At 47.3% G+C, this 23,024-nt stretch overlaps 2 protein-coding genes and 1 long non-coding RNA gene across 5 annotated transcripts in view; 2 read left to right on the top strand and 1 right to left on the bottom strand.

Annotated features, from left to right (window-relative positions):
* The window catches only part of LOC311310968 (centrosomal protein of 95 kDa-like), a 16,164-nt gene extending 8,542 nt beyond the window's left edge, over positions 1-7,622 (bottom strand). For 2 of the 3 annotated variants that reach the window (XM_084440572.1, XM_084440570.1), the window contains exons 1-9: positions 7,492-7,622; positions 6,625-6,753; positions 6,214-6,321; positions 5,745-5,858; positions 4,187-4,304; positions 2,418-2,536; positions 1,752-1,972; positions 1,012-1,081; positions 747-814 (exon numbers count right to left, since the gene is read on the bottom strand). In XM_084440572.1, coding sequence (XP_084296698.1) covers positions 747-814; positions 1,012-1,081; positions 1,752-1,972; positions 2,418-2,536; positions 4,187-4,304; positions 5,745-5,858; positions 6,214-6,321; positions 6,625-6,753; positions 7,492-7,516 — 972 coding nt within the window. In that variant the 5' untranslated portion in view covers positions 7,517-7,622. The remainder of the gene's footprint in view (positions 1-746; positions 815-1,011; positions 1,082-1,751; positions 1,973-2,417; positions 2,537-4,186; positions 4,305-5,744; positions 5,859-6,213; positions 6,322-6,624; positions 6,754-7,491) is intronic. The other variant, XM_084440571.1, reaches the window with a different exon arrangement.
* A 573-nt stretch (positions 7,623-8,195) lies between these two features.
* LOC311311385 (putative ATP-dependent RNA helicase DDX5) lies at positions 8,196-13,930 on the top strand. Its single transcript, XM_084441081.1, has 13 exons — positions 8,196-8,425; positions 9,016-9,193; positions 9,282-9,378; positions 9,463-9,596; positions 9,705-9,770; positions 9,890-10,031; positions 10,175-10,335; positions 10,510-10,682; positions 10,817-10,927; positions 11,014-11,075; positions 11,172-11,231; positions 12,745-12,966; positions 13,148-13,930. The coding sequence occupies exons 1-13, from the start codon at positions 8,385-8,387 to the stop codon at positions 13,576-13,578; spliced, it is 1,878 nt and encodes a 625-aa protein (XP_084297207.1). The 5' UTR covers positions 8,196-8,384; the 3' UTR covers positions 13,579-13,930.
* A 5,729-nt stretch (positions 13,931-19,659) lies between these two features.
* On the top strand, positions 19,660-20,964 carry LOC311311378. Its single transcript, XR_014630541.1, has 4 exons — positions 19,660-19,810; positions 19,960-20,053; positions 20,431-20,515; positions 20,593-20,964. It is a non-coding gene; the product is annotated as an uncharacterized lncRNA (long non-coding RNA).
* Positions 20,965-23,024: the final 2,060 nt, after the last annotated feature.

Genomic DNA, 23,024 nt, shown 5'->3' on the forward strand with positions numbered 1-23,024 from the left:
TCCTTTATTTAAGACGGGACAGTGCAGATTAATGAACATTCGACAATAGGCCTGTAAATATGCCTGATTATAGCCAAAGTCTAATTTACATCCGGAGTCCAGGAGACAGAGAGAGAGAGAACTGAGGTGCAGCCCTAGCTCAGGGTAACAGGCAGAAGCAGACAGCCACGGGCTGAATTAAGGGTCATCACGTCTGATTTGCCTTGAGCCTTGCCTTCAGATGGGTTTTTAAACGAGTGATAAGTAGGACATTCCCTCACTGCGAGCGCTAGACTGTTCCATGATTTGCTATCTTTAGCAGATAGTACTTCCATGGTTTAATGGTTTACTGTCTTTAACAGACAGTACATGTTGTGCACGAGACGCGCCAGTTAGGCGCCTCCCAGTCCCCAGTATTAGTGGCCCTGGGGGACCTGACAGTTAGGCGCCTCACAGTCCCCAGTCCCCGGTATTAGTGGCCCCTGGGGGACCTGATAGTAGAGCCATTGTCAGCTCTCTGCTTGACTAATTATTTTAATGGCGGTGGCGCGGGGCCATGCAGCGCCTTACATATAAGGCACGCAAATTTGTCGTTTCTAAAATTCTCGAAACGTACAAAATTATCTATTTCTCGAGAATGTTACGATGATGTGAATGCAAATTCCTTTAGGGCTTTTTTGAAGAGTGATTCTATTGGTTTAAGGATTTTGCAGTAGGTCAACGCAACATGGTGAGTGTGACTGTGTGTGTGTGTGTCCAGCCCTTACCTCCAGCTCCTCCCTCAACACCTCTGGTCCAGCCCTTGGCTGACTGGGCGCAGACTTCATGCTCTCAACTAGAAATCAAACACATCACACACACACACATCAATAAAAAACACACATTTTCTCTGAGGACACATAGCACTCTTTTGTCTCTTGGTTTGCTGGCTTACAAAGTCAAGCTTTTTAAGGGTGGTGTGTGTGTGTGTGTGTGTGTGTGTGTGTGTGTGTGTGTGTGTGTGTGTGTGTGTGTGTGTGTGTGTGTACTCACCAGGAGAGCGAATTGCGTCAGGGGAATGTAGTCCATTGATGACAACTGTGTCAGCTGCCGGCCTGGGGCACTGAGGGAGAGAGAGAGAGAGAGAGGGAGAGAGAGAAGGAGGGACAGATCATTATATACTGACACTGGATTTCAAGATTTCTTTTTATTTGTCACATAACGTACGGGTACAGTCACAGTGACATGATGCTGCCGGCTCCAAGATTGTGCTCAATAACAGATAAGACTCCAATACTCAATTTACAAATTGAAGTTACAAATTGTAATTTAAGTTAAAAATTTGCACAATAAGTACAATTTCAATACAGTATAAAATAGGGGTAATGGTAGTCAGTCTGGATGATTATGTACATGCTATATATGGATATGGATGATAAATCAATCGTCCGTTCAAAGATAAAGGGAGTGAGCTCCCAACGTCAGGGCTCATTTGCCTGGCAGCCTATCTGGCCATTTCCAGAAGTGAAAGAGAAAGAGTGTGTTTGAGAAATGACTCTGTTCCCTCCGGGTCGGCGCCGAGTCACTCTTCCTCTTGGAGTCGGGGGAGGGGAACTGGGTCTGGTCCGGGGGGGCTCTGCGCTTAGCTAGGGGTCACGTCAGAAACCGTTTGGTTACCCCCTGTCTGCCGTGTCAGACCTCTAAAACGCTAGGCTAGCCTGCCGAGTCAAGGACAACGCGTACGGACTCCGTTTGACCCGGAGGTCTCGGAAGCGACGCGGGTTCGAACGTACCTCCGCAGTGACGGGGGCTCCCTTCTCCACTGGGTCCCCGTGGCCGAGGCCGTTGGCTGGGGGGGACCGGCTACCTGGGTGGGGGGCTCTGCCGGGCCTGTGGGGGGTGGTCTGGTAGGGGGGCTGCAGGGGGATGGCCGAGCGGAGCGGCTCCCTCAGGAGAGTAGCCTGGGGGTCCGGGGGGCCGGGGCCTCCGGGTCGGGAGGGGGGTTCCACTGCTGCTGAAAGAGGGGGATGGGGAAGTGATTTAGAGTCCCATTTTGTACACGGCCTATTCTCACAGAAAACCATCGCTGAAGATGATCGTTAATATCAAATGGAGAGAGAGAGAGGGGGGGGGGGGGAGAGAGAGAGAGGGGGGAGAGAGAGGAAGAGAGGGAGAGAGAGAGAGGGGGGGGAAAGTGGCAAAAAAAAAAGTTTTAAAAAAAAAATAAGGAAAAGGTGACATAATCCAGATATTTTTAGAAAGCGGAGAGAGAAAAGTCGAGACAGGAAAAACAAGAACGCTGGATAAACAAGAACGCTGGATTTCCCATCAAAAGGAAATTTGATTAACCGACGGCAGCGTCGAGCCAAACGTGAACGAGGAGAGACGGGGAGGGAAAGTGTTGGCGTTTCCTGCTCGATGACACACTGTGACATGAAGTCGTTCTTTCGAAGCCCCACCTTCTTGTTTGGCCGTGAACGTGCGGGCGGAGTCTCCCAGGCGAATGAGCTCGTTGGTCGAACCCGTCTCTTCCGCGTTCCAGGAGTGGAGGGAATGTTTGCTCGACGGGACGGCAGAACTGGAGGACGAGACAAAACACGGTTCCTCGGTTACCGTCACTGTCATGTCTACTGTACATCAAAGGGACGTCTCTCATACGGCTCACTGGACAGCAATGGCTGGGTCTCAAAAGTATATTCTTGATTCCTTGACCCCCTTTCTCTTCGGCTCATTCTAAAACCGCATTGCAAAGAGTGAGGAGTTGAAGGAAGACCTCTGAGATTCAACCATTATCTCTCAGCTGCGATCACAGACCGAGAGACTCCATGACTCCAAGATAACATTCCGCCAAAACATTCAAAACAGAGCACTTTGTTTCCTAGTAGCAAAAGCTACTGACATCACCCAAATCCCAATGACTAATTCACTTATATTTAACTTTCAGCCGAGGCCGTTGCTGGGAAGGACTACAGGCGAGATCATACCATAGACAGTCAAGTCAGTGCTTATGAAGTCACTATTGACCTTTTCTCTGTTGACAGTAGTGTCTGTCTGCTGTGTCAATAGGATGTACTGTGCTGACAGGCCTTGGCGCCTGACGACTTGGTGTGTGGAGAGACTATGTGGGTGCGCTAGTCTTCTACGGGTTAGTTGACTGGAAGTGTAGTGAACACATCTGTCAAGCAAAACCAATGGGCCATAAATGAGTAATTGAATTTGGTAGCTTTGTTCGGGGCGTACTGTGCTAGTAACATGGTTCCCACTCTTTTCTAGAGATCATTTTCCAGGACAACTTTCATGCACTCGCAAAAAAGTGTGCAAAGATTTGCATTTTGGGGGAGGGGGGGCACAGTTTATTCTTACCACATGTACCCACTATTCTTACGGCGCCCTAACCCCAACCCCAACCCCAGTCTCACATAACCAGACATAGTCTGACTCAACGGATGCAGGTTTTGGGGATAAGCCTTGTCATTTGTTTATTACTGCCTGATTTCTGTGGTCAACCAATCAGTGGCGAGGGGAGACTCTCCCAGACTATGTGAAACAATAACCTAGCAACCGCTCCGCCGAAGACGATTGTGATTGGTTTAAAGAAATACAGTCCCCCCCCCCCCCCCATCCCCGAATGGTAATGAGTCCAGCCAGACCTTTCTCCAGCGCTGGCACAGTGTAAATGAAGTGCGGAGAAAGGTCTGGCTATGCAAGACTAGTTGCTTGTTGTTTCATGTAGTGAAGGGGACTTTTGGAAACAGTAACACGCAGATAGCAGAAGAGGAGGAGTCTGAATCTCCTGGCGCCGATCAGTGGTGACGGGATGATCATCCAAAAGGCAGAATGGTCACTGCTTTTTTTGTGTGTGACTAAATTTACATTTGCTATTCAAAATACTCCCGTCCATAAACTACCATTTGAATGTTCCTGAATATAATGTAGCCCTTTCAGAAGGTTAGGACTTTCAAATGTTATCCGTCACGGGGAGCTCTCATAGATAGCCTAGTAGCTCATTCTCAGCTTAAGGAAAATAGGAGAGCGTTGAAATAATTTTCCTGGACGTCGCACGATTCTCCAGGACATTTTAACTTTTCCTCTTATTTCAATGTGTTTTCCACGACTGGAACTTGGTCGCCTGTTTTCCAGGACGAGTGGGAACACTGTAGAACACTGCAGAACACTGTAGAACACTGTAGAACGCTGTAGCACGTTCGGGAATCAACCAACCACTCACTGAATACTGGAAGCCTGGGACGCCCTCTCCAACATGGCCTCCTTCTCCTGCTCCTCGAGTTCGGCGTGCGCTGGTCCTGAACGAGGGACATCGTTGACGACGGGCAAACCGTTGGACTCTGTGACGGAGACAGAACGAAAGGAGAGATGAGACAGAGAAAGACGGGCGGTTAAAAATGAGCAAGATGTAGTTGAGAGTGACAGTATGTGAAAGGGGACCAAACCTAGACTAGCAAATAAAACTAAAACAGTCCCGAGGGCTCTGAATGAGCCTAGTCTGTCATTCACAGACATCGCATGATCCAAACACAACAGCCTGTCCTCAATCCTCCACATTCAATTAACTGAGCAGAACAGACAACTGCGGCCAAAGTCATAAAAGTTGGGTGAGGTCACACACACACTCACACACTCACACACAGACAAAGCAGCTCCAGTTCCGAAAGCAGAAGTGCAACAAGCAACCTTTGCGAGCTCCGTCGATGTGAAAACACAGTGAAGTGAATTCTTCTACCGGTGTACTTTTCGGCGAGTATCCAAGCAGGCGAATATCCCGACGTCCCAGATGATTCAAAACAACCTGAACTGACCCGACCTAACGTCTAGAAACACCGCTCGCCTTTCAGGGACAAACGCTAACAGCTTCTCCAGTAGCTCCAACAACACCACCTCTTAAAGGGGCACTTCATTCAAAACGTATAGAGCACAGTGCCCATTTAAGTCCAAACCAGAGGTTTACCCTCAGGCCTAATTATAACACACAAGGTCTGCGGGGGAAGACCCGGTAAGCGGTAACGGTCTCACTGGCGTTTGGCGATGGGCTTTGGGGCACCAGAGACAGGCAGGCGCGTGGGGGGGGGGCAGATGAATGGGGCCCCCGAGCGCTCCCAGTAATCCCACAGACAAGCTGGGATTTAAAGCCCCATTATGTCCACTTAATGTGTGCGGATGATCTCACCCAAACAGAGTCTTGGGTCTCAGTCAGTGAGGGAGAGAGATACTGGCGCTGTGTAACACGGGGGGAGAGAGCAGAAAAGGAGAGAGTGGTCTGTGAAGGAGAACGATGTTCAACAACTCCTCTCTTTGATGGATGGATGGATGGATGGATGGATGGATGGATGGATGGGTGGATGGATGGATGGATGGATGGATGGATGGATGGATGGATGGATGGATGGGTGGATGGATGGATGGATGGATGGGTGGATGGGTGGATGGATGGATGGATGGACGGACGGACAGACAGAAATAGCCTATAGCCTCTCTTGGATGGATGGATGAACGGAAATAGCCTATAGCCTTTCTTTGATGGATGGATAGATGGATGGACCCAGATAGCAAGCAAATCTGGGCCATATATGGGCCGGAACTAAGCCACAAGTGCCAGATCTGGCCTGTATATGGCCCTGATCGGATTGCTGTCTGGGGATGGACGGATGGATGGATGGAAATAGCCTATAGCCTCTGTTTTACTCCATCAACCAGTCTTCGTTAGACGGGTGGCCGTTCTGTTAAGTTACGAGAGAGAGCGTTGAAGGTGTTGGGATGCAGCCGTCTACCTCCGTTCTGTGACTCCTCCTCGCTGATCTGCTCGGTCAGGTACTCCAGCAGACCGTCGAAGATCTCCAGCAGGTTCTTGACGGACTCCGCGTCGCCCCTGACTATGTTTTCGCCTGGAGAACCAGTAAGGAAACAACGTACGGGGTTGAATGTCGAGCGGAAAAATGTAAAACATCATAACCTCCGCAGCGCCGCCACAATGGTGTCCTTTTACAGAACCTGAGCTCATCCCTCCTCTAACAGTTCATTCAGGGAACAGAGGAGGCTGTGAGCTCGGAACAAGGCTGCACTTTTGTAACAGCGACCCCATAACATAAATAGCTTGAGTCGCTCAGGCCATACTTTAATTGGTTCACGTGATTGGCTTTCATCATCACAATGATTAATGGCTGATCAATAAGAAAACAAAGAAGTAGTTGTAAGTTCATTACTGAATGGTGGGTGATTTGACTACAGGAAGTTGCCTACCGGTGATGTGCGAGAGGGAGATCTGGAGGTAGTCCAGCGCCAAGGAGTCGATCACAGACTGAATGTTGTGGACGTCATCCTCCTGACTCCCGGGGGTAGCAATGTAGTCTGTGCACAAACACACACACACTTTCATAACAGGCCCTCCTGTGAACTTTGGCCACAATAGTGACCACTTCAACAAGCACTCATTGACAAACGCAGTCGTGTGGGGGCAGGTTTGACCACCCTAAGAAGTAAGCTGCTGGAACATTCCTGAAATTCTAAGCATGTTCGACAGTTATTTTGCTGTCCTATGAGCAGAATGGAAGTACCCAGCCATTAGACCCCCAGAAATGTATCTGCACCAAAACTACCCACATAAGTCACAAACCTTCTTGCGTTCTCACCAGCTGTGCCACTCAAACTCACCTGGGACTTGCTCCCCAAAGATGGCCTCGTACAAAGCCACAAAAACACTGGCATCACAGTCAGTTAGCTTTCTCAGTCTCAGGCTTATGTGACACTTGCTGAGGAGATCATTCGCCACGTCCACCCAATCTGTAAGAGAGAGAGAGAGAGAGAGAGAGAGAGAGATGTGATACAGATGACTAAAGTAGATCTGATATGTAAGCTATTCTATTGCAGTCTCCAAGGGATTCACGTTTCCCTTTGGATCCGATTTAGCCTTATTATTGCAATGTAATCATCATAGCGTCTGTTTGGTAAGAGGGCGTTATTAACCCACCAGGCACCAGAACACCGCTCACTCTGCCCTTAACAACCACCGCCTCCTGCTTGTTGACATGCTGGTCGCGGTAAAACAGAGAGTATGCGCGCCTTTGGACTGGGACAGAGGAATTGCTCCAGTACACTTGTGTTGGACAAGCTAACTTTATCACACAAGGATTGCGTCGACACTTGTTGAACACTGTCGAAGTCACCTTTGAACATTAACTGGATATTTACAAAAAAATACCGGTCTTGCCCACCAGCACACAGCTGACAACGCAATCAGATCACCCTTAAGAGGTTGATGTTGCGAAGACTAGCTAACGTTAGCGTGGCAAATGTTATTAGCTATTGTAGTGAACGTTAGCTACTAGCTATGTTCCTAGCTACCTTGGATCCTTGAAACTACAGCTAACGTTACAGAAGCATGACTGGTTTGAAAACTACCAAGTGGGCTTGGTCGTAGTAGACCAGCTGGACCCACCAAGGCGTCGCCGGGCAGTACTCCGAGGTGCCTTGGTTGGACGAGGCAACACGCTAGCTAGCTAGGCCAACGGGTCCTCTTACCTCTGTCTTCTTCTTGGGTGCCCATGAAACAGCTGTCGAAAAGAACAAACTGAAAATCCGTGTCCGATTTGAAAGATCCAAAATGTTCCTAGCCAACTAACCAGACTATTGCAACTGTGTCGCTGGTCCCAATCTAGCCAGCTAAGTTGTGCGACCCAGGTTCGTGTAGTAGGGTCGGTAGAGACACGGTTGGGCTCGGCCACCAGCCAGGGATGATTCGAACCCGTCCGTCTTCTGATTGGAGGATAGCTCCCGTCCGTCTTCTGATTGGAGGATAGCTCGGCTCTTTGTTTCCGGAAGTACCTTGTGACGACCAGTCTTTGAAAAATGTGGTATAAATGCGTATAGATAGATGTAAATGCGTATTATTCTTGTCACTCAAAGTTAATTGTGCACTCGTTGTAAGAGATACTCGGACAGAGGAATTAAATAAATGTGTTTTATTTTTAAACATACATTTTGTTCTTTCTTTGACGTCAGGGTCTTGTTGCACAACATGGTTCTCCTCCGCGTAGACTATTCATCTGTCTGAAAATAGTTCCATGTATTATTATCATTAAATCAATGACGCCGGTTCTGACAGAGTACTTTAATATCTAGTGATACATAAGCATTGTGTCTGTCGATGCATTCGAATCAGAAAACGGATAAATATACAATGTAAAATTGAAAATCTAGCTTCCGTGTATGGTACCGGTACAGGCGCGTCGATATGTGATGCGTCCTTCCATATTCACGACGTCCGACGAGACTTTTGTCTGCCGGCATTTTCTTTCATTTTTCGTGTCGCACTTGTAGATCCGCTCGCTTTTTTATACAAATAGGTCGGCAAATAATACTTTGTAAAGTCTATCTCACGTTACATTTTACACACTTTATTATTCCTCTCTACTATGCCTGGATTTTCCGACAGAGATCGTGGTAGAGACAGGGGGTAAGTCAAGTGTCAAATTCGAGGTCGCTTGCTATCCGAGGCACGCTAGGCCAGCTAGCATTAACGTTAGCTAACACTCTTACAAGGGCCTCGCTTGGAGCTAGGACAAATGATGTCAGTAACCAACGAATGTGACGGGACATTTGGATTAGTAATAATGTCAAGCTGCAGACAGTCTTTGTACGCATGAGGAAAATATTTTCAAATCCAAAATGCCGACCGGTTGTCTTTTTGTGTTCCTCTGCCGGCTGGAATTAAAATGGCAGCTGTGCCTAACGCTTGCTGGTTAGAAATGTGACGCAGACTCCCGAATGCACTTTCTGCTTGCTGTTGCTCTAAAACGGGTCAATCTTTTGCCATGCCAATCGTTGATGCAGTCAATCATTAACTCACTCATGCGCTATGAGACGCGCAGCAGCTAGTGCAGTCCTGGCCGTCAATGCAACCATAACCACGACTGATGCAATAGTTTTTAATTAAGCCCTTTCTTCTTTTTATCTTTAATCTAGCTGGACTAGTAGACTAGGCACATTTTACATATCACATCCCTGTTTCTCCCTGTTCTCAACATGTTTCTCACTATTTTCCAGGTATGGAGGCGGCCCCCCTCGTTTCGGTGGTGGTGGAGGGAACAGAGGAGGACCTCCACAGGGGAAGTTCGGGAACCCCGGTGAGAGACTACGCAAAAAACACTGGAACATGGATGAGCTCCCAAAGTTCCAGAAGAACTTCTACCAGGAGCACCAGGAAGTCACCCGCAGACAGCCTGTAAGTTCCATTCTTCTGAATAGTGTCGCGTTGATGTTGCATACATCCGTGGTGCACTGTTAATTACTTTGTATCCCTCTAATTGCAGCAAGAAGTTGAGCAATTCCGCAGAGCTAAAGAAGTCACAGTAAAAGGCAGAGATTGCCCTAAACCCATTGTAAAATTTAACGAGGCCCAATTTCCAAGTGAGTAGGATCTTCTATCCCATAATACAAACGCGTGATGAAGAATGAAGCATTGAAACTACCAATCACACTTTTACCTTTCAGGCTACGTGATGGATGTGATCAACAAGCTAAACTGGACTGAACCAACCCCTATCCAGTCCCAGGGATGGCCTCTGGCACTGAGTGGCAAAGACATGGTCGGCATCGCTCAGACAGGGTCTGGCAAAACCCTTGCAGTAAGTGAGATGGCTTGAGAGACCAACGTGCTGTGTCTTTGGTTTGCTCTTGTCGATTAGTGTTCGGCAACACTGGAGTTTCTTACTGTCGTCATTTTGTCTTTGCAGTACCTGCTGCCCGCAGTCGTGCACATTCAACACCAGCCGTTTCTTGAACATGGAGATGGACCCATCGTAAGTACTACCAACAGTCCGAACACAGAAATGCACTTTTCCCTCCCTACCTCTCTGTGTATGCTCAGGGGTCTAAGCTCATTGGACTGACTTGCCCCCCCCCTCCCCCCCCCCCCCAGTGTCTGGTTCTGGCCCCGACCCGTGAGCTGGCCCAGCAGGTGCAGCAAGTGGCGGCGGAGTACGGCAGGGCTTCCCGCCTCAAGACCACCTGTATCTACGGCGGAGCCCCTAAAGGACCCCAGCTCAGAGACCTGGAGAGAGGTAGGCCCCCAATGGGCCCATGAATTTGCATGCTACACCTAACATTGGCGTTTTGCATAGTATAGTCATTGCATTTTGGCGTTAGTAGTAGTATTAGTAGACCCTAACCTAACTGTGTATGCCTGGGTTTCATGCGTTTGCAGGTGTAGAGATCTGCATCGCCACGCCTGGCCGTCTCATCGACTTCCTGGAGTGTGGGAAGACCAACCTGCGCCGCTGCACCTACCTGGTGCTGGACGAAGCCGACCGCATGCTGGACATGGGCTTCGAACCGCAGATCCGCAAGATTGTGGACCAAATCAGGGTATGCGGTTTTGCGCCATCTTCCTCGTCACAGCAGGGAACATCATGAGCGAAGGGCTCAATCCTGCCCTTCGAAGACCATCGGCTAAGAACACGTGACACTGGCCGCCTGATCTCTCAAAGGACCCATGGTACCATACGCTAACGCCATCTTGTCTCCTCCTCCTCCCCCCAGCCGGACCGGCAGACTCTGATGTGGAGCGCCACCTGGCCCAAGGAGGTGCGTCAGCTGGCGGAGGACTTCCTGAAGGAGTACGTCCAGATCAACGTGGGCGCCCTGCAGCTGAGCGCCAACCACAACATCCTGCAGATCGTCGACGTGTGCAACGACATGGAGAAGGAAGACAAGTGAGTAGCGAGGGGCTCGAGGCGCTCTCACCTGGCCGAAACTGAAGCCCAAACATTCTCGGTGCTGCCTTCTGATCCGATAAGTCGAGGCTTTGAACCGTTTTTTTTACCACCCCGCCTGTCTTCCCCTCCAGACTTCTCCGGCTGCTTGAGGAGATCATGAGCGAGAAGGAGAACAAGACCATCATCTTTGTAGAGACCAAGAGACGCTGTGACGAGATCACCAGGAGGATGAGACGAGATGGGTAAGGGCCTCCACACCATAAGTAGTACCTTCTTTTATAAAAGCTTGTCATTATAGAGAGACATAATCATCCTGTTTGTGTTACAGATGGCCAGCTATGGGCATTCATGGAGACAAGAGCCAACAGGAAAGGGACTGGGTCCTCAATGGTATTTAAAAAATCTGTAATATTTAAAAATAAAATTATCACAATGCAAGGAACTCTGGAACTCAATCCAACCTCGTTTTTGTTTGTTTGTTTGCAGAGTTCAAGTACGGCAAGGCCCCCATCCTCATTGCTACTGACGTTGCGTCCAGAGGTCTAGGTCAGTATGTCACTTAATCAGCCACCACTAGTTGTTTCTTCTCAATGTTACACTTATTTAAAGAAAGTGGTTTTGCTTTCTTTAACTTCTCTATGCATTTTCTGAGTTTTTCTCACCTAAAGGTGCAGTCTTTGTGGCAGGGCCTAGGCATGACAGTTCCAGGCCTCGAGAGGGAGAAGGAGGACATATTGGAAGTGCCCCACTGGCTTGCCACCCAGTGGGCCTAGAGAGGTGACAGCTCTTGTGTGCCAGTTATCTTCAAAAGGCGGTGTGGCTAAGCCTTTGTTTCTGGTAGCTCGATTTTATGATACACATCTGTTCTCTGTCCATGGATTTACCTGACAAATGCCATTCATCCAGCCAACTGTTTCCAACTCAAACGTTTAAAAAAAAAAAAAAAGAAAAGAAAAAAAAAAAGCTTGGTGCTGTGACCATTGCCTTGCATGCTGTTTTGTAAAGAGCACTGTATTGCAAGTCACTTGTTTGAGTTTTGGAACAATCGTTACCTGCGGGGCTTGTTACCAAAAAAGCATGGGTGTTTGCAAATCTGTCAGAGCTTCCCGTTGTTGTTGTGATTTTTTTCCCCTCACTCAAAGCGCTGGTTTTCTTGAAATGGAGAGAGCAGTTTTCAACGTATTTACTTTTTTTTTTTTTTTTTTGTCGTAGCGAAATTGACGGGAACTGGCACATGTGTTTTAAGGGGAAGTAGGGACAACTATAGAAAGGTGAAAGTGAATATATAAGAGCACAAAAACCAAAGTTCCTCCCTCGCCTGCTTTTTAAAGTCATGTCGAGACCTGCCAACGAGAGACATTTTATCAAGTGAACACTGGCTTCTGGGAAGATCTTGCCTTGACGAGACTGATGGGGGGGATGCTCTATGCTCTCTGAGGGGCCCCGCAGGGGTCAGTACTTGGGCCTTTTTCGTTTTCGCCTTCTTCGGGGTCCCCCCTCAAATTAGTTCATGGTCTATTCGGTCTTGGCAAGACGTGCAGTGCGGCCTTTATAAGCAAGCTTCTTATGAGTGTGTACTGGGAAAAAGGACCTTCAGAAAGCATACCCACTGAACGGTCCCATATTGGCACATGAGGAGGCCCCAGTGCACACCGCGGCCCTACTGCTTAGAAGCTCCTGGATGTCACTTGACAATTTGTGGGGGGAGTTCGCTGCATTGGGAAAGGACTAGTGAATGCATACTCCTTAATGGTAAGACTTCAAATCCGGTTCTTTCTCTCCCCTGGTTAATAAAAGGGAGGATGAACGCCTTATTTTTTTTGATAAGGTAAGCAAATGGAGTGTGCATCGTTTCTCTCTTCCCACCGTAGTATTCCCAAGGAAGTAGCGCGTTGTCTCTGGATGTGTTGTTAACGCTTTGTCTCTTCGCAGCCGAGCAATTTAGTATCCCACTTCTTCCCCAGCTGCCGTCATTGCTAACTTGTCCCTTTGATCTGGCTGTTGTGGTGTGCAAAACCCCCGTGGCGCTCCCTTTTTGCCACACTGCAACACTTTACAGATGTGGAGGATGTGAAATTTGTCATCAATTATGACTACCCTAACTCCTCTGAGGACTATATCCACCGCATTGGACGCACGGCCCGCAGTCAAAAAACGGGCACAGCCTACACCTTCTTCACCCCCAACAACATGAAACAGGCCGGCGACCTGATCTCTGTGCTCCGCGAGGCCAACCAGGCCATCAACCCCAAGCTGCTCCAGATGGCGGATGACAGAGGAGGTAAATACAATTCGTCTCCTTAACGTGATTGTTGTTGATTTCGTGATTGGGTCCTCCCAAGGGGGGGGGGGGGGGGGGACACACGCTGGTCAAAATATGTGGGGTACTTTGCTTGTATCACAGATGATGCCGCTGGTCTAAGCTGTCTCTTTGTTTTTTTCCTGTCCTGTCTGTTTTCCAGGTCGCGGACGGGGGGGAAGAGGTGGCTATAAGGACGACCGACGGGATAGGTATTCCGGGGGGAGGAGGGATTTCGGTGGTGGTTACAGGGATAACGACAGGGGGTTTGGTGGTAGCGGACCAAAAAGCGGCTTCGGCGCCAAAACCCAAAACGGCAGCGGGGGTTACGGGGGTAGCGCCGGCAGTTCCGGCGGTAGCTACGGCAATAGCTACGGCAGCAACGGACAGGCTAGCTTCGGCGTCCCCAGCCAGGTGGGTGCGTTCGGCGGCCAGAGCTTCCAGGCCCCGCCGTTCGCCGGCACTCAGGCGGCCGGCCAGAATGGTATGAGCCACGGCCAGTTCCCGTTCACAGCCCAGCCGCCTCCACAGCCACAACCACCGCCACCGCCCCCCATGGTACCGTACCCCATGCCACCTCCCTTCCCACAGTAGATTTGTGCGCACAATACACGGAACCATCTTGTTTTTCCCCTAGTCCTTGAAAATTATATTACGGCGATGATGTTGATTACTATTATTATCCTTTGTACTGTTTAACTTTTTTTGCTTACAGCAGGGTCGAGATTATTCAGTAACCCAAGCATTAAAAAAGGGGGCCCAAGTTGGCTCGGCAGTGCAACTATTATTGCTGCGCTGCTCCTTGACTGTTTATTTGTTACATTCCTCAGTAATTTATTTTTACTAGGTAATGACGTTTTTTGAGTTAGTGGTATGTTTAAGTGATGTTATGAAGATCCTACTTGGAGGGCATGCATGGCCCGTAAAATAAAAAAAGAAGATTGAAGTGTTGTCCTGTGTTTCTTTTGGGTGTGGAGGTGGGGTATAAAAGAAATAATGCACTAGATATAAATCTAATTTTACCTTAACAAGAAAGCTTATGCCATTTTGCATGAACCGAATAAAATACATTGGGCATACACACCAGCTGACTACGGCCCAATCTCAAACCACCCCCTAAACCCTCGCCCTATCCACTCCCCCTCCGTTTGCGCGTTCACGCCGAGCGTCGCCATGTTAAGGGCCGTCCCAAACCAATTAGCGCGGAGTGCCCCTGGAGTGCGAGTGAGCTGTCAAACCCATGGAGGTATAATAACTGGAGACGGCATTGAAAATGGCTGCCTATTCATTTCAATGAAAGTTGCTCACCGGCGCATGAAGCCATTTGACGTAGTGGCCAAAGCCCGGTATTGCAAGTCAAATCAAGGCATGCGGCCCAAGAACCCTTATTTCCCATGTTAGTGGATGATGATAGATAGGGCTAGAAAAGGAAAACAAAATTTTTCTGGGTATCATTCAGCATCAGAGACCAATCTTATCAATATAAACTTTTAGTTTTAGGGGTTTGGGGGTTTTTGAAGCCACCAATACCTGTATTGAGCCATTTAAACATGTGCTGTGCACGAGCCTCGGGGACGCGCTGGTCGCGCGTTCGTGAGTCCTGCGAGCTCGGGAAAGCACGTGACCATAGGAAGACCCGCCCTACTCTGCCTCTGATTGGATAGGAAGTCATGTAATGACGTCGCTAACATTTGCTATGCTTTTAGCAATGAAGCTTATGATCATGCTAATCAGAACGTATGTCTATGATGCAAATGATCATGACATGTGGTTACTTTAGGACATCGTTGGAAAAGATCTAGAGGGTAAGTGGGTCAATGTTGAATAACTTAGCTAACATTACCTAATGTTACATTTCTTTATATTAACATCAACTATATTGATAGGCTAGGGAGCTATGCTAACGGTAGCTAATGCTAACGGCTTAGGGTTAACGTTAGTTAGTTAATGCTAACGTTACGTTCGGAGGTCTCAGATGTATTTCAATTTTAACAATGTTGAGCATGATCAATGTGACATTGTTCATACATTGATTACAGTCTGTAATCTTGTCTGGCATTATTTAGCTATAGTGGGCTGATGCTTGCTGCTGCTACTATAGCATTTGCCACATTATACATCAAATTAATCAAGCATAGTGTTATTACCTGAAGGCATTATTACCATTGCAAGTAAGCATGCCATGTATATGCCATGCCTGGAAATCAAATTAATAGTGTAATTATTCCCCATCATAGCTCATTGTACACTGATATAATCATTCTCCTTGCCTTTGCTAATACTCATCTCTTTTATCAAACTTTGTGCTAGGAAAGAAATCTGGCTGTGATTCGTCGCTAGTGCTCATCCAGGCTGTTGTCATCTCCCGCCTGGACTCCTGCAACTCCCTACTTGCTGCCATCCTGCAGCGTTGGCCATCAGACTCCTGGAGAAAGCTGCTGCTGACCTGGTGTTCAACAGCCCCATGCTCTTCCACAAAACTTCCCTACTCTGTTCTCTGCACTGGCTCCCTGCGCTGTCCCATCCAGTTTAGGACTGTGGTTCAAGCCTACAGGGCAAATGAACAGCTCCCTCCGACCTCCAGGCTGTGGTCAAGCTCTGCTGCCTTGAGGTGATTGGTTCCCCAGTTGCTCCAAGCCCCCCTACGGCAGATTGGCGTGGCCATGGCTTTTTTCTGTCCTGGCCTCACAGTGGTGGAATGAACTGTGCACTGATGTCAGAACAGAGCCAATAATACACACTGTTCATAGTGAGCCTAGTTATTATTGATTAACTTGGACTGTTTCCTCTCTCCTTGTCAGTCATTAAAATATGTTCAGTGTTTCACAATACTGATGTATAACATTTCATTATTTTGTCTCAGACCATTTCTGAAACAATCATCAGTGTCAGTATACATTTCCCTCCAATGTTATTGCTTGCCCATTTTTAACCATTTAACTACTAGACTGTACAAACGAATTGCACAACTATAGTATTTTCTAGGTATAGCCTACTTCTCCACTTTCTCTTAATGTTGGTATGAAATGGCAGTCAAACTATGCAATGATGTTCCACACTGTTTCCACCCAAATTCCCAACAAATGTGGCCACCACACTGTTCAGGACATTCACAGGTCTTGCTCTCAGGGATCGGTAAAAGAAAGGGACATGGTTCCTCCATAATGTGCTAAGGCTCTGCTTAGATCAAAGGCTTGGTCATCAGAAAATATCACAAAGACAGTGATCACAAAACAATTCAAAACATGTCACCAGTGTATGCCTTAACCCTAGTCAAATTTCTAGTATGTGTGAACCATATACATGGCAGTAAACAGATCTTGAGTCATACAAACTGGAGGATGCTTGACCCATACAAACTACTTTAACTCAATTTCAATAAACAACTTCAAAATATGGCAGACAGAAGAGCTGAGCAGACTTGGTAGATGACTGGATGATCTTACAGAGAACCAAGGGAAATTGACTGGTATTAATGCTAAGAGTAATGAGGGATGAGGTGCAGCTGGGCAGAGTGGAGACAGGTGGCAGGTGATGCAGGAGATGGGAAGGTGAGTAGGCAACAACCAAGCATGAACAGGAACTGGACCACTGGCTCCCCTTGACTGTCCAACCCATCCATCAGCGCCAGCAGAGTGGACACGATAGAGCCAGAGAGAGAGAGACAAATGCAACGCAAGGTTAGTTTAGTTCCAATCGCCCATGTGCAACATCAATCAAGTACGCAGCCAAGCTGAAGAACCGAGTTACATCAGAGGCGGAGCGAGGCGGTGGCTCCGTGACAGACAGGCCTCACCTGTGTATCTGGTCCTGTCTGCTGGAGCATACTGGGGCCAGCCGGTCTATCTTGTGGAAGAAGATGAAGGAGGGTCTCATTAGGTTGACCTTGGGAGAGACCAACAAACAGCCATCACAAGCTCTCAGTCAACACTGAGGATGATGGTCAGGTGTCCTGTCCAATAATTATACCCCCCTCCCCCCACCGCCACAGTTGCCCCATTGGCTAACCTGGTCAAAGAGAAGGCAGAGCTGATTATGTGTTCTGATTCACCAACCCACTTGCTAAGGCAGTCAGCTCCTTTCCTTATAGACACCTTTGTGTTTCCCTGCCTACACTCGTTAGTCTGCACCCGCGCCACTGGGGTCTTGCCTGTACTTGGGGGACTGTAGATCAGAGCACTACACATCTGTAGGTGGGGGGGGGGTTGGGGGGAGTATGTGAAAAACAGGGACTTCACAAGACAGCTCAAATTAGACAAGACAGCTTAAATACGGCTGGGTCTTCATATGTTTACTGGAGCAACGTACTGTAGTGTGGTCTCACCTAGGAGGTTCTTCTATCAGGTGATCGAACACAGAGGGGTTGCTCTGCTTCCTGTTCACTGACTGAAAAAGCAATCACAGTGGGATTTAGTGACATCATTATGCACATCAGGAATTCATTATCTCATCTAGTCAGTCAAAAAATGATTTTGTCCTCACCAATAGGTGGCGCCTCATATCACTGCATTTATCTTTTAAAACAGCAAACACTATGTGTAAATAAGGTTTTAAACTTCATCAACATCATTATAAATAATCAGCCCCTATGGCTGGATACAGGCGCAGCAGAAGTCGAGGGTGACAGTACTAGGTTTTTTAGCTGGCAGGTGCCCGTCAGGCTCAGTGAATATCTGGTTGAACTGGTTTAAACTCTGTCCTCAGTATTAGTACTGCCCATGTGCACAATTGATTCGCTAGCTTTTCATTGGGATAGCTGGTGGCAGTGTTCTAGAAAGGTGGTCATGTGCGTTCCTAAGTCAGAGGACCCGGGTTTGAACCCAGTGTGGGCAAGTGTGGTGGAATCAATACACCTGTTACAATCGCAGGAATTTTATGGGAAGGAAGGGGCTTCTTTTTTCTTTCTTTTTTTAAAGGTTTTGTACCTTCAATATTAGACACTTAAGCAAACAGAAAAACACAAAACACAACTATAAAAGGCCTGGCTTGGTTTAAAGCCCACTCACCACGTCAAGGTGCAGGCCAAGAGTGGGGACACGACAATCACTAACAGACAAACCCTGACAAATACACATGTAAAGACATGTAAAGGAACACGTAAAAACATATAGACTATACATATAGGAGTAGGGAAGTTGTGTGGAAGAGCATGGGGCCGTTGAACACGGGATTAGCAGCAGCTTTCTCCAGGAGTCTGATGGCCAACGCTGCAGGATGGCAGCAAGTAGGGAGTTGCAGGAGTCCAGGCGGGAGATGACAACAGCCTGGATGAGCACTAGTGACGAATCACAGCCAGATTTCTTTCCTAGCACAAAGTTTGATAAAAGAGATGAGTATTAGCAAAGGCAAGGAGAATGATTATATCAGTGTACAATGAGCTATGATGGGGAATAATTACACTATTAATTTGATTTCCAGGCATGGCATATACATGGCATGCTTACTTGCAATGGTAATAATGCCTTCAGGTAATAACACTATGCTTGATTAATTTGATGTATTATGTGGCAAATGCTATAGTAGCAGCAGCAAGCATCAGCCCACTATAGCTAAATAATGCCAGACAAGATTACAGACTGTAATCAATGTATGAACAATGTCACATTGATCATGCTCAACATTGTTAAAATTGAAATACATCTGAGACCTCCGAACGTAACGTTTGCATTAACTAACGTTAACCCTAAGCCGTTAGCATTAGCTACCGTTAGCATAGCTCCCTAGCCTATCAATATAGTTGATGTTAATATAAAGAAATGTAACATTAGATAATGTTAGCTAAGTTATTCAACATTGACCCACTTACCCTCTAGATCTTTTCCAACGATGTCCTAAAGTAACCACATGTCATGATCATTTGCATCATAGACATACGTTCTGATTAGCATGATCATAAGCTTCATTGCTAAAAGCATAGCAAATGTTAGCGACGTCATTACATGACTTCCTATCCAATCAGAGGCAGAGTAGGGCGGGTCTTCCTATGGTCACGTGCTTTCCCGAGTTCGCAGGACTCACGAACGCGCGACCAGCGCGTCCCCGAGGCTCGTGCACAGCACATGTTTAAATGGCTCGATACAGGTATTGGTGGCTTCAAAAACCCCAAAACCCCATTGAATTAAAAGTTTATATTGATAAGATTGGTCTCTGATGCTGAATGATACCCAGAAAAATTTTGTTTTCCTTTTCTAGCCCTATCTATCATCATCCACTAACATGGGAAATAAGGGTTCTTGGGCCGCATGCCGTGCAATACCGGGCTTGGCCTGAAAGCCCATGGTGGCTTCAATGCGCCAAGCTGATCCTGGGGGCTTGGTCAAACCCTTAAATAGCGAGTCTGCGGCCCAGTCCAATGTCCACCCTTGCAGACTCGCAGACTTAAGAGCGCGCTCCCGCGAAGTCCGCGAGGGCTTAGGGGTGTCCCAATGTCAACTCGGCAAGTGCGTGAGGGCTCTCCGGCAGCCATTTTGAGCCCTTTATGGCCCCTTCCCGTAGGTCTGCATTTCTGCAGACTTAGCCCAAGGGAATTACCCACAGTTCATAGCGTCGTGACGTGAAATCGCTGAAAAACACGTTACGTCACGTGATCTGTCGCAAGTGCTGTCCCATTCCTATTTATGCAATTTCGAGCCCTTGCAGACTCTCACACTCAACCACTTTACCAGGTGACGTCAATAAGTCTGTGAGGGCTCAGGGCTTGAGGGTTTAGGGGGGACATTGACTGGGCCTGCATCGGTGCAAGCTCCCGATTATACCTCCATGCTCCCGATAGCCGAAACAGGAAGTGCTCGTGGCAAAGCGATGCCGGAGGAAACGCCACATAAATGTAAGTTCCGTCTTCCTACACTGGCAATCATTTTAGATAGGCAACAGCAAACTATTACAAGCCTGTATTCATGCATAGGTGACAGAAAAATACATCAAAATAGGCTTAGGACTGTGTCAAATTGACATCATATATTCCTTCATTTACAGGGACAATGGAACAGACAAAAGAGCTGATTAGGCTGCGACATATAAACGCAAACCTATTCACCAAAAAAAGGAATGCTGCCAAAGAGGCATGGGAGTAAGTTATTTAGTATTCATTGATTTATTTGTGTCAACAGTGCACAAAAGAGTTAATTTGCTAAACATATCTCCTTTTGGATTTGTGATCATCTCTCATACATTTGTATTTAATTAGATTATTTTATATGTTATCATAATTAAAAGTTTTTCCCATGAATCACCCAAAAAGCGTGTGTGCACTCCAGGGCGTCTAAACGGGTATTGTTCATTTTAAGAATGGCATTTATCAGTATTTACAAATGAACCTTTCATACCAAATATGATCATGTTCATTGGGGATTACATCATCCCAGGCTCCCTTAAGAGGGCTGAGTAGCCCACTCACACCAAAGACAAAACCTAATCCTCCCCCCCCCCCCCTATATTGAACTATAGGTTTGTGATCAAAGAGATGGGGCTCCAAGGTGTATCCCACAAACAAGCATCTAAAAAGTGGGAAAACCTACAAAAGAAATATAAGGTGAATGACTTTGTCTCTGTTTAAAGGCTAGTTTTATTGCTGCTGAGAGCTAACCTACTGCACACCATTATCCACAGGAGCTGAAAAAGCCAGTGACAGGAAGTGGAACAGACCAGGGGGAAGACACACCAAAGAACTGGCCCTATTTCATGGACATGCATGAGGCACTGGGGTCTAAGCCATCCATTACCCCCCCAGTTCTAATTGCCTCTGCACTGGCTAACCCCACCATTCTCCCTGACTTCAAAACAGAAGGCAGCCACCCTAGCCCCTCAAACTACCCATCCCCCAGAACACCCCCCAGCCCAGGAGGACCATCCACATCCCACCCCACAGTAAGCCCTTCCCCTGACACCCTGCCACCACCTGCCAAGAGGAGAAAGGCAACAGGGGGGATTTTGGAGTTCCTCCAAAAAGAGGCAGAAAAAGATGCTATACGCCACACTGAGTTAACTCAACAATCAGAAAGACTGTTGAGTGCATTTGAAAGAATGGTTGATAAGATGTGACATTCCAAAATTATAGACTGGAATTTCACATCTTATTAACCATTCTTTCAAATTATTTTTTTTGTTCTTATTTTTGTTCACATTCATTGCTCAAATCATGTTTGTTCATATTATTTCCTACCTTAAAATATATGTTGTGGATTTGTCGAAGCTACTTATTGTATTTGTGGCCAAATAAAATGATTTGAGATGAGATCCTGTTTTGCAACTTGGATAGTAGATAGATATAGATAGACAGATAGTGAGATAGATTTTATTGTCCTCAAAGAGGAAATGCTTTTCCCAACTCGCATTATAAATTACACAGTGAAAGCATATAACCCCACATACCCCATGTACAGTACATTAAACAAACATGTGCAAACAGTTGCATCCACCTGCCCAGAATCTGCCTTATTCAACAGTGACTACTTTAATACAGTTCACAGGTAGTCATGCTCCTGCAGGTGCTCTGGAGGGAGGGGAGGCTCATTCTCATAGTCATGCTGCCTCAGGTGCTCTGGGAGGTGGGCAGGCGCAGACAGCATTGCAGCCATCCGCTCTCTGATATGATTCCCAGTTGTTTCCCTGCCGCCTGGTGCATCATCATGAGGACCCTGGGCATCGCCATCAGGGTTGAGATCTTCCAGCTCCATGACATCATTGGCCTTGAGGCACAGATTGTGTAAGAAGGCACAACAAGCAATGATATCTGGGGCAAAGGCTGGACTGACCTCCAGTGCCTTGAAGAATGTGGCCCTCCATCTCGCCTTCATCATTCCAAAAGCACGTTCAACCACTGAACGGGCCCTGGAATGGTGGCGGTTGTACCTCTCCTGGCTCCGTCCTCGTAGAGGAAGCTTGTAGGGTGTGATGATGCCTATAGGTGTTTCTAGGCATGGGTATCCACCATCTGCCAGGAGGAAGAAGTCGGCTGGTGGATAGAGGGCCTGGCTGAAGATGGGGCTATTCTTCAGGACTCTCGCATCATGCACAGATCCAGGGTATCCTACAAAGATGTCTAGGAATCTGCCTGTTGCATCACAGATGGCTTGCATCTGGATGGAATAGATCATCTTGTAATTCAGGTAGTCAGCTTGGTGCAGACCACCCGGTGGCTTGATGCGGATGTGGCATCCATCAAGTGCACCCGCTGCATGGCTGAAGATGGGAGTGCCAGCAAGCTGGCAGAATCCTTGGCCGACGTTGGGCAGTTCCTCCCGGGTTGGCAGTGCGACCATTGTACCCAGCTTTGCCTTGATCTCATCGGCTATTTTATGGATCACCCGGTGGACAGTGGACCTAGGGACCCCAAATGCACGACACACCACAGAGAGGGACAGCCCATGTGCCAGGCTGTAAATGAAGATGAGGACCTCCAGCTCCTGGCCCCAGCCATGGTCCCTTGGGTTGTGGATCAGCCTCTGCAGCAGTGCCACTGACTGGCGAGTGAGCCGGAAGTACCTCTTCAGGCATGCCTCTGGGTCATTGTACACCCGCAGAATGGGCACTGCTGGGTTTAGCTGCAGGTACAGCATTCTACCTCCCTGGAAACAGACAGAACATATTTTCTATCAATAAATGAACACAGAGTTAAACAGGACATTCCCACAAATGTAAGCATTCATGTCGGACCTGCTAGATTTATTAAATAATTAATTCACAATCATATTATGTTAGATGAAGCAACACTTTTCTTCCACACATTTCTAACAGCTCTGTGGATGCAATAGTTATTATTATTATAAGTCTACATAGAAATGTTACCAATAACACCTTCTATGTGATAAATCAAATCCAGTCAGCTAATATAGCCTAGACTGCAATTTCACTTGAATCACAGGCCTACACCTACATGTTTCACCAGTATTGTTCTTGCTGTGTTGATTATGTGGCCTATCACAGATGAGAAAACACATGGTTGGCTGTCACCAATGGCAACTTTATATTTATCTGATTGCAGATAAATAGCCTATTTCATCACTTGTGGCCTTAAGCATGAACTTGGATTCAGAGCTGTG

The sequence above is a fragment of the Borostomias antarcticus genome (genome assembly GCF_949987555.1).
Source record: "Borostomias antarcticus genome assembly, chromosome: 7".
Lineage (NCBI taxonomy): Eukaryota > Metazoa > Chordata > Actinopteri > Stomiiformes > Stomiidae > Borostomias > Borostomias antarcticus.

Excerpts from the sequence above, each read along its gene's own strand:
- LOC311311385 (XM_084441081.1), top strand. The coding sequence starts at position 8,385 with ATGCCTGGATTTTCCGACAGAGATCGTGGTAGAGACAGGGG. Across the intron at positions 9,379-9,462 it reads TAACGAGGCCCAATTTCCAA|GCTACGTGATGGATGTGATC; the intron begins GTGAGTAGGATC and ends TTTACCTTTCAG. Across the intron at positions 10,336-10,509 it reads AGATTGTGGACCAAATCAGG|CCGGACCGGCAGACTCTGAT; the intron begins GTATGCGGTTTT and ends TCCTCCCCCCAG.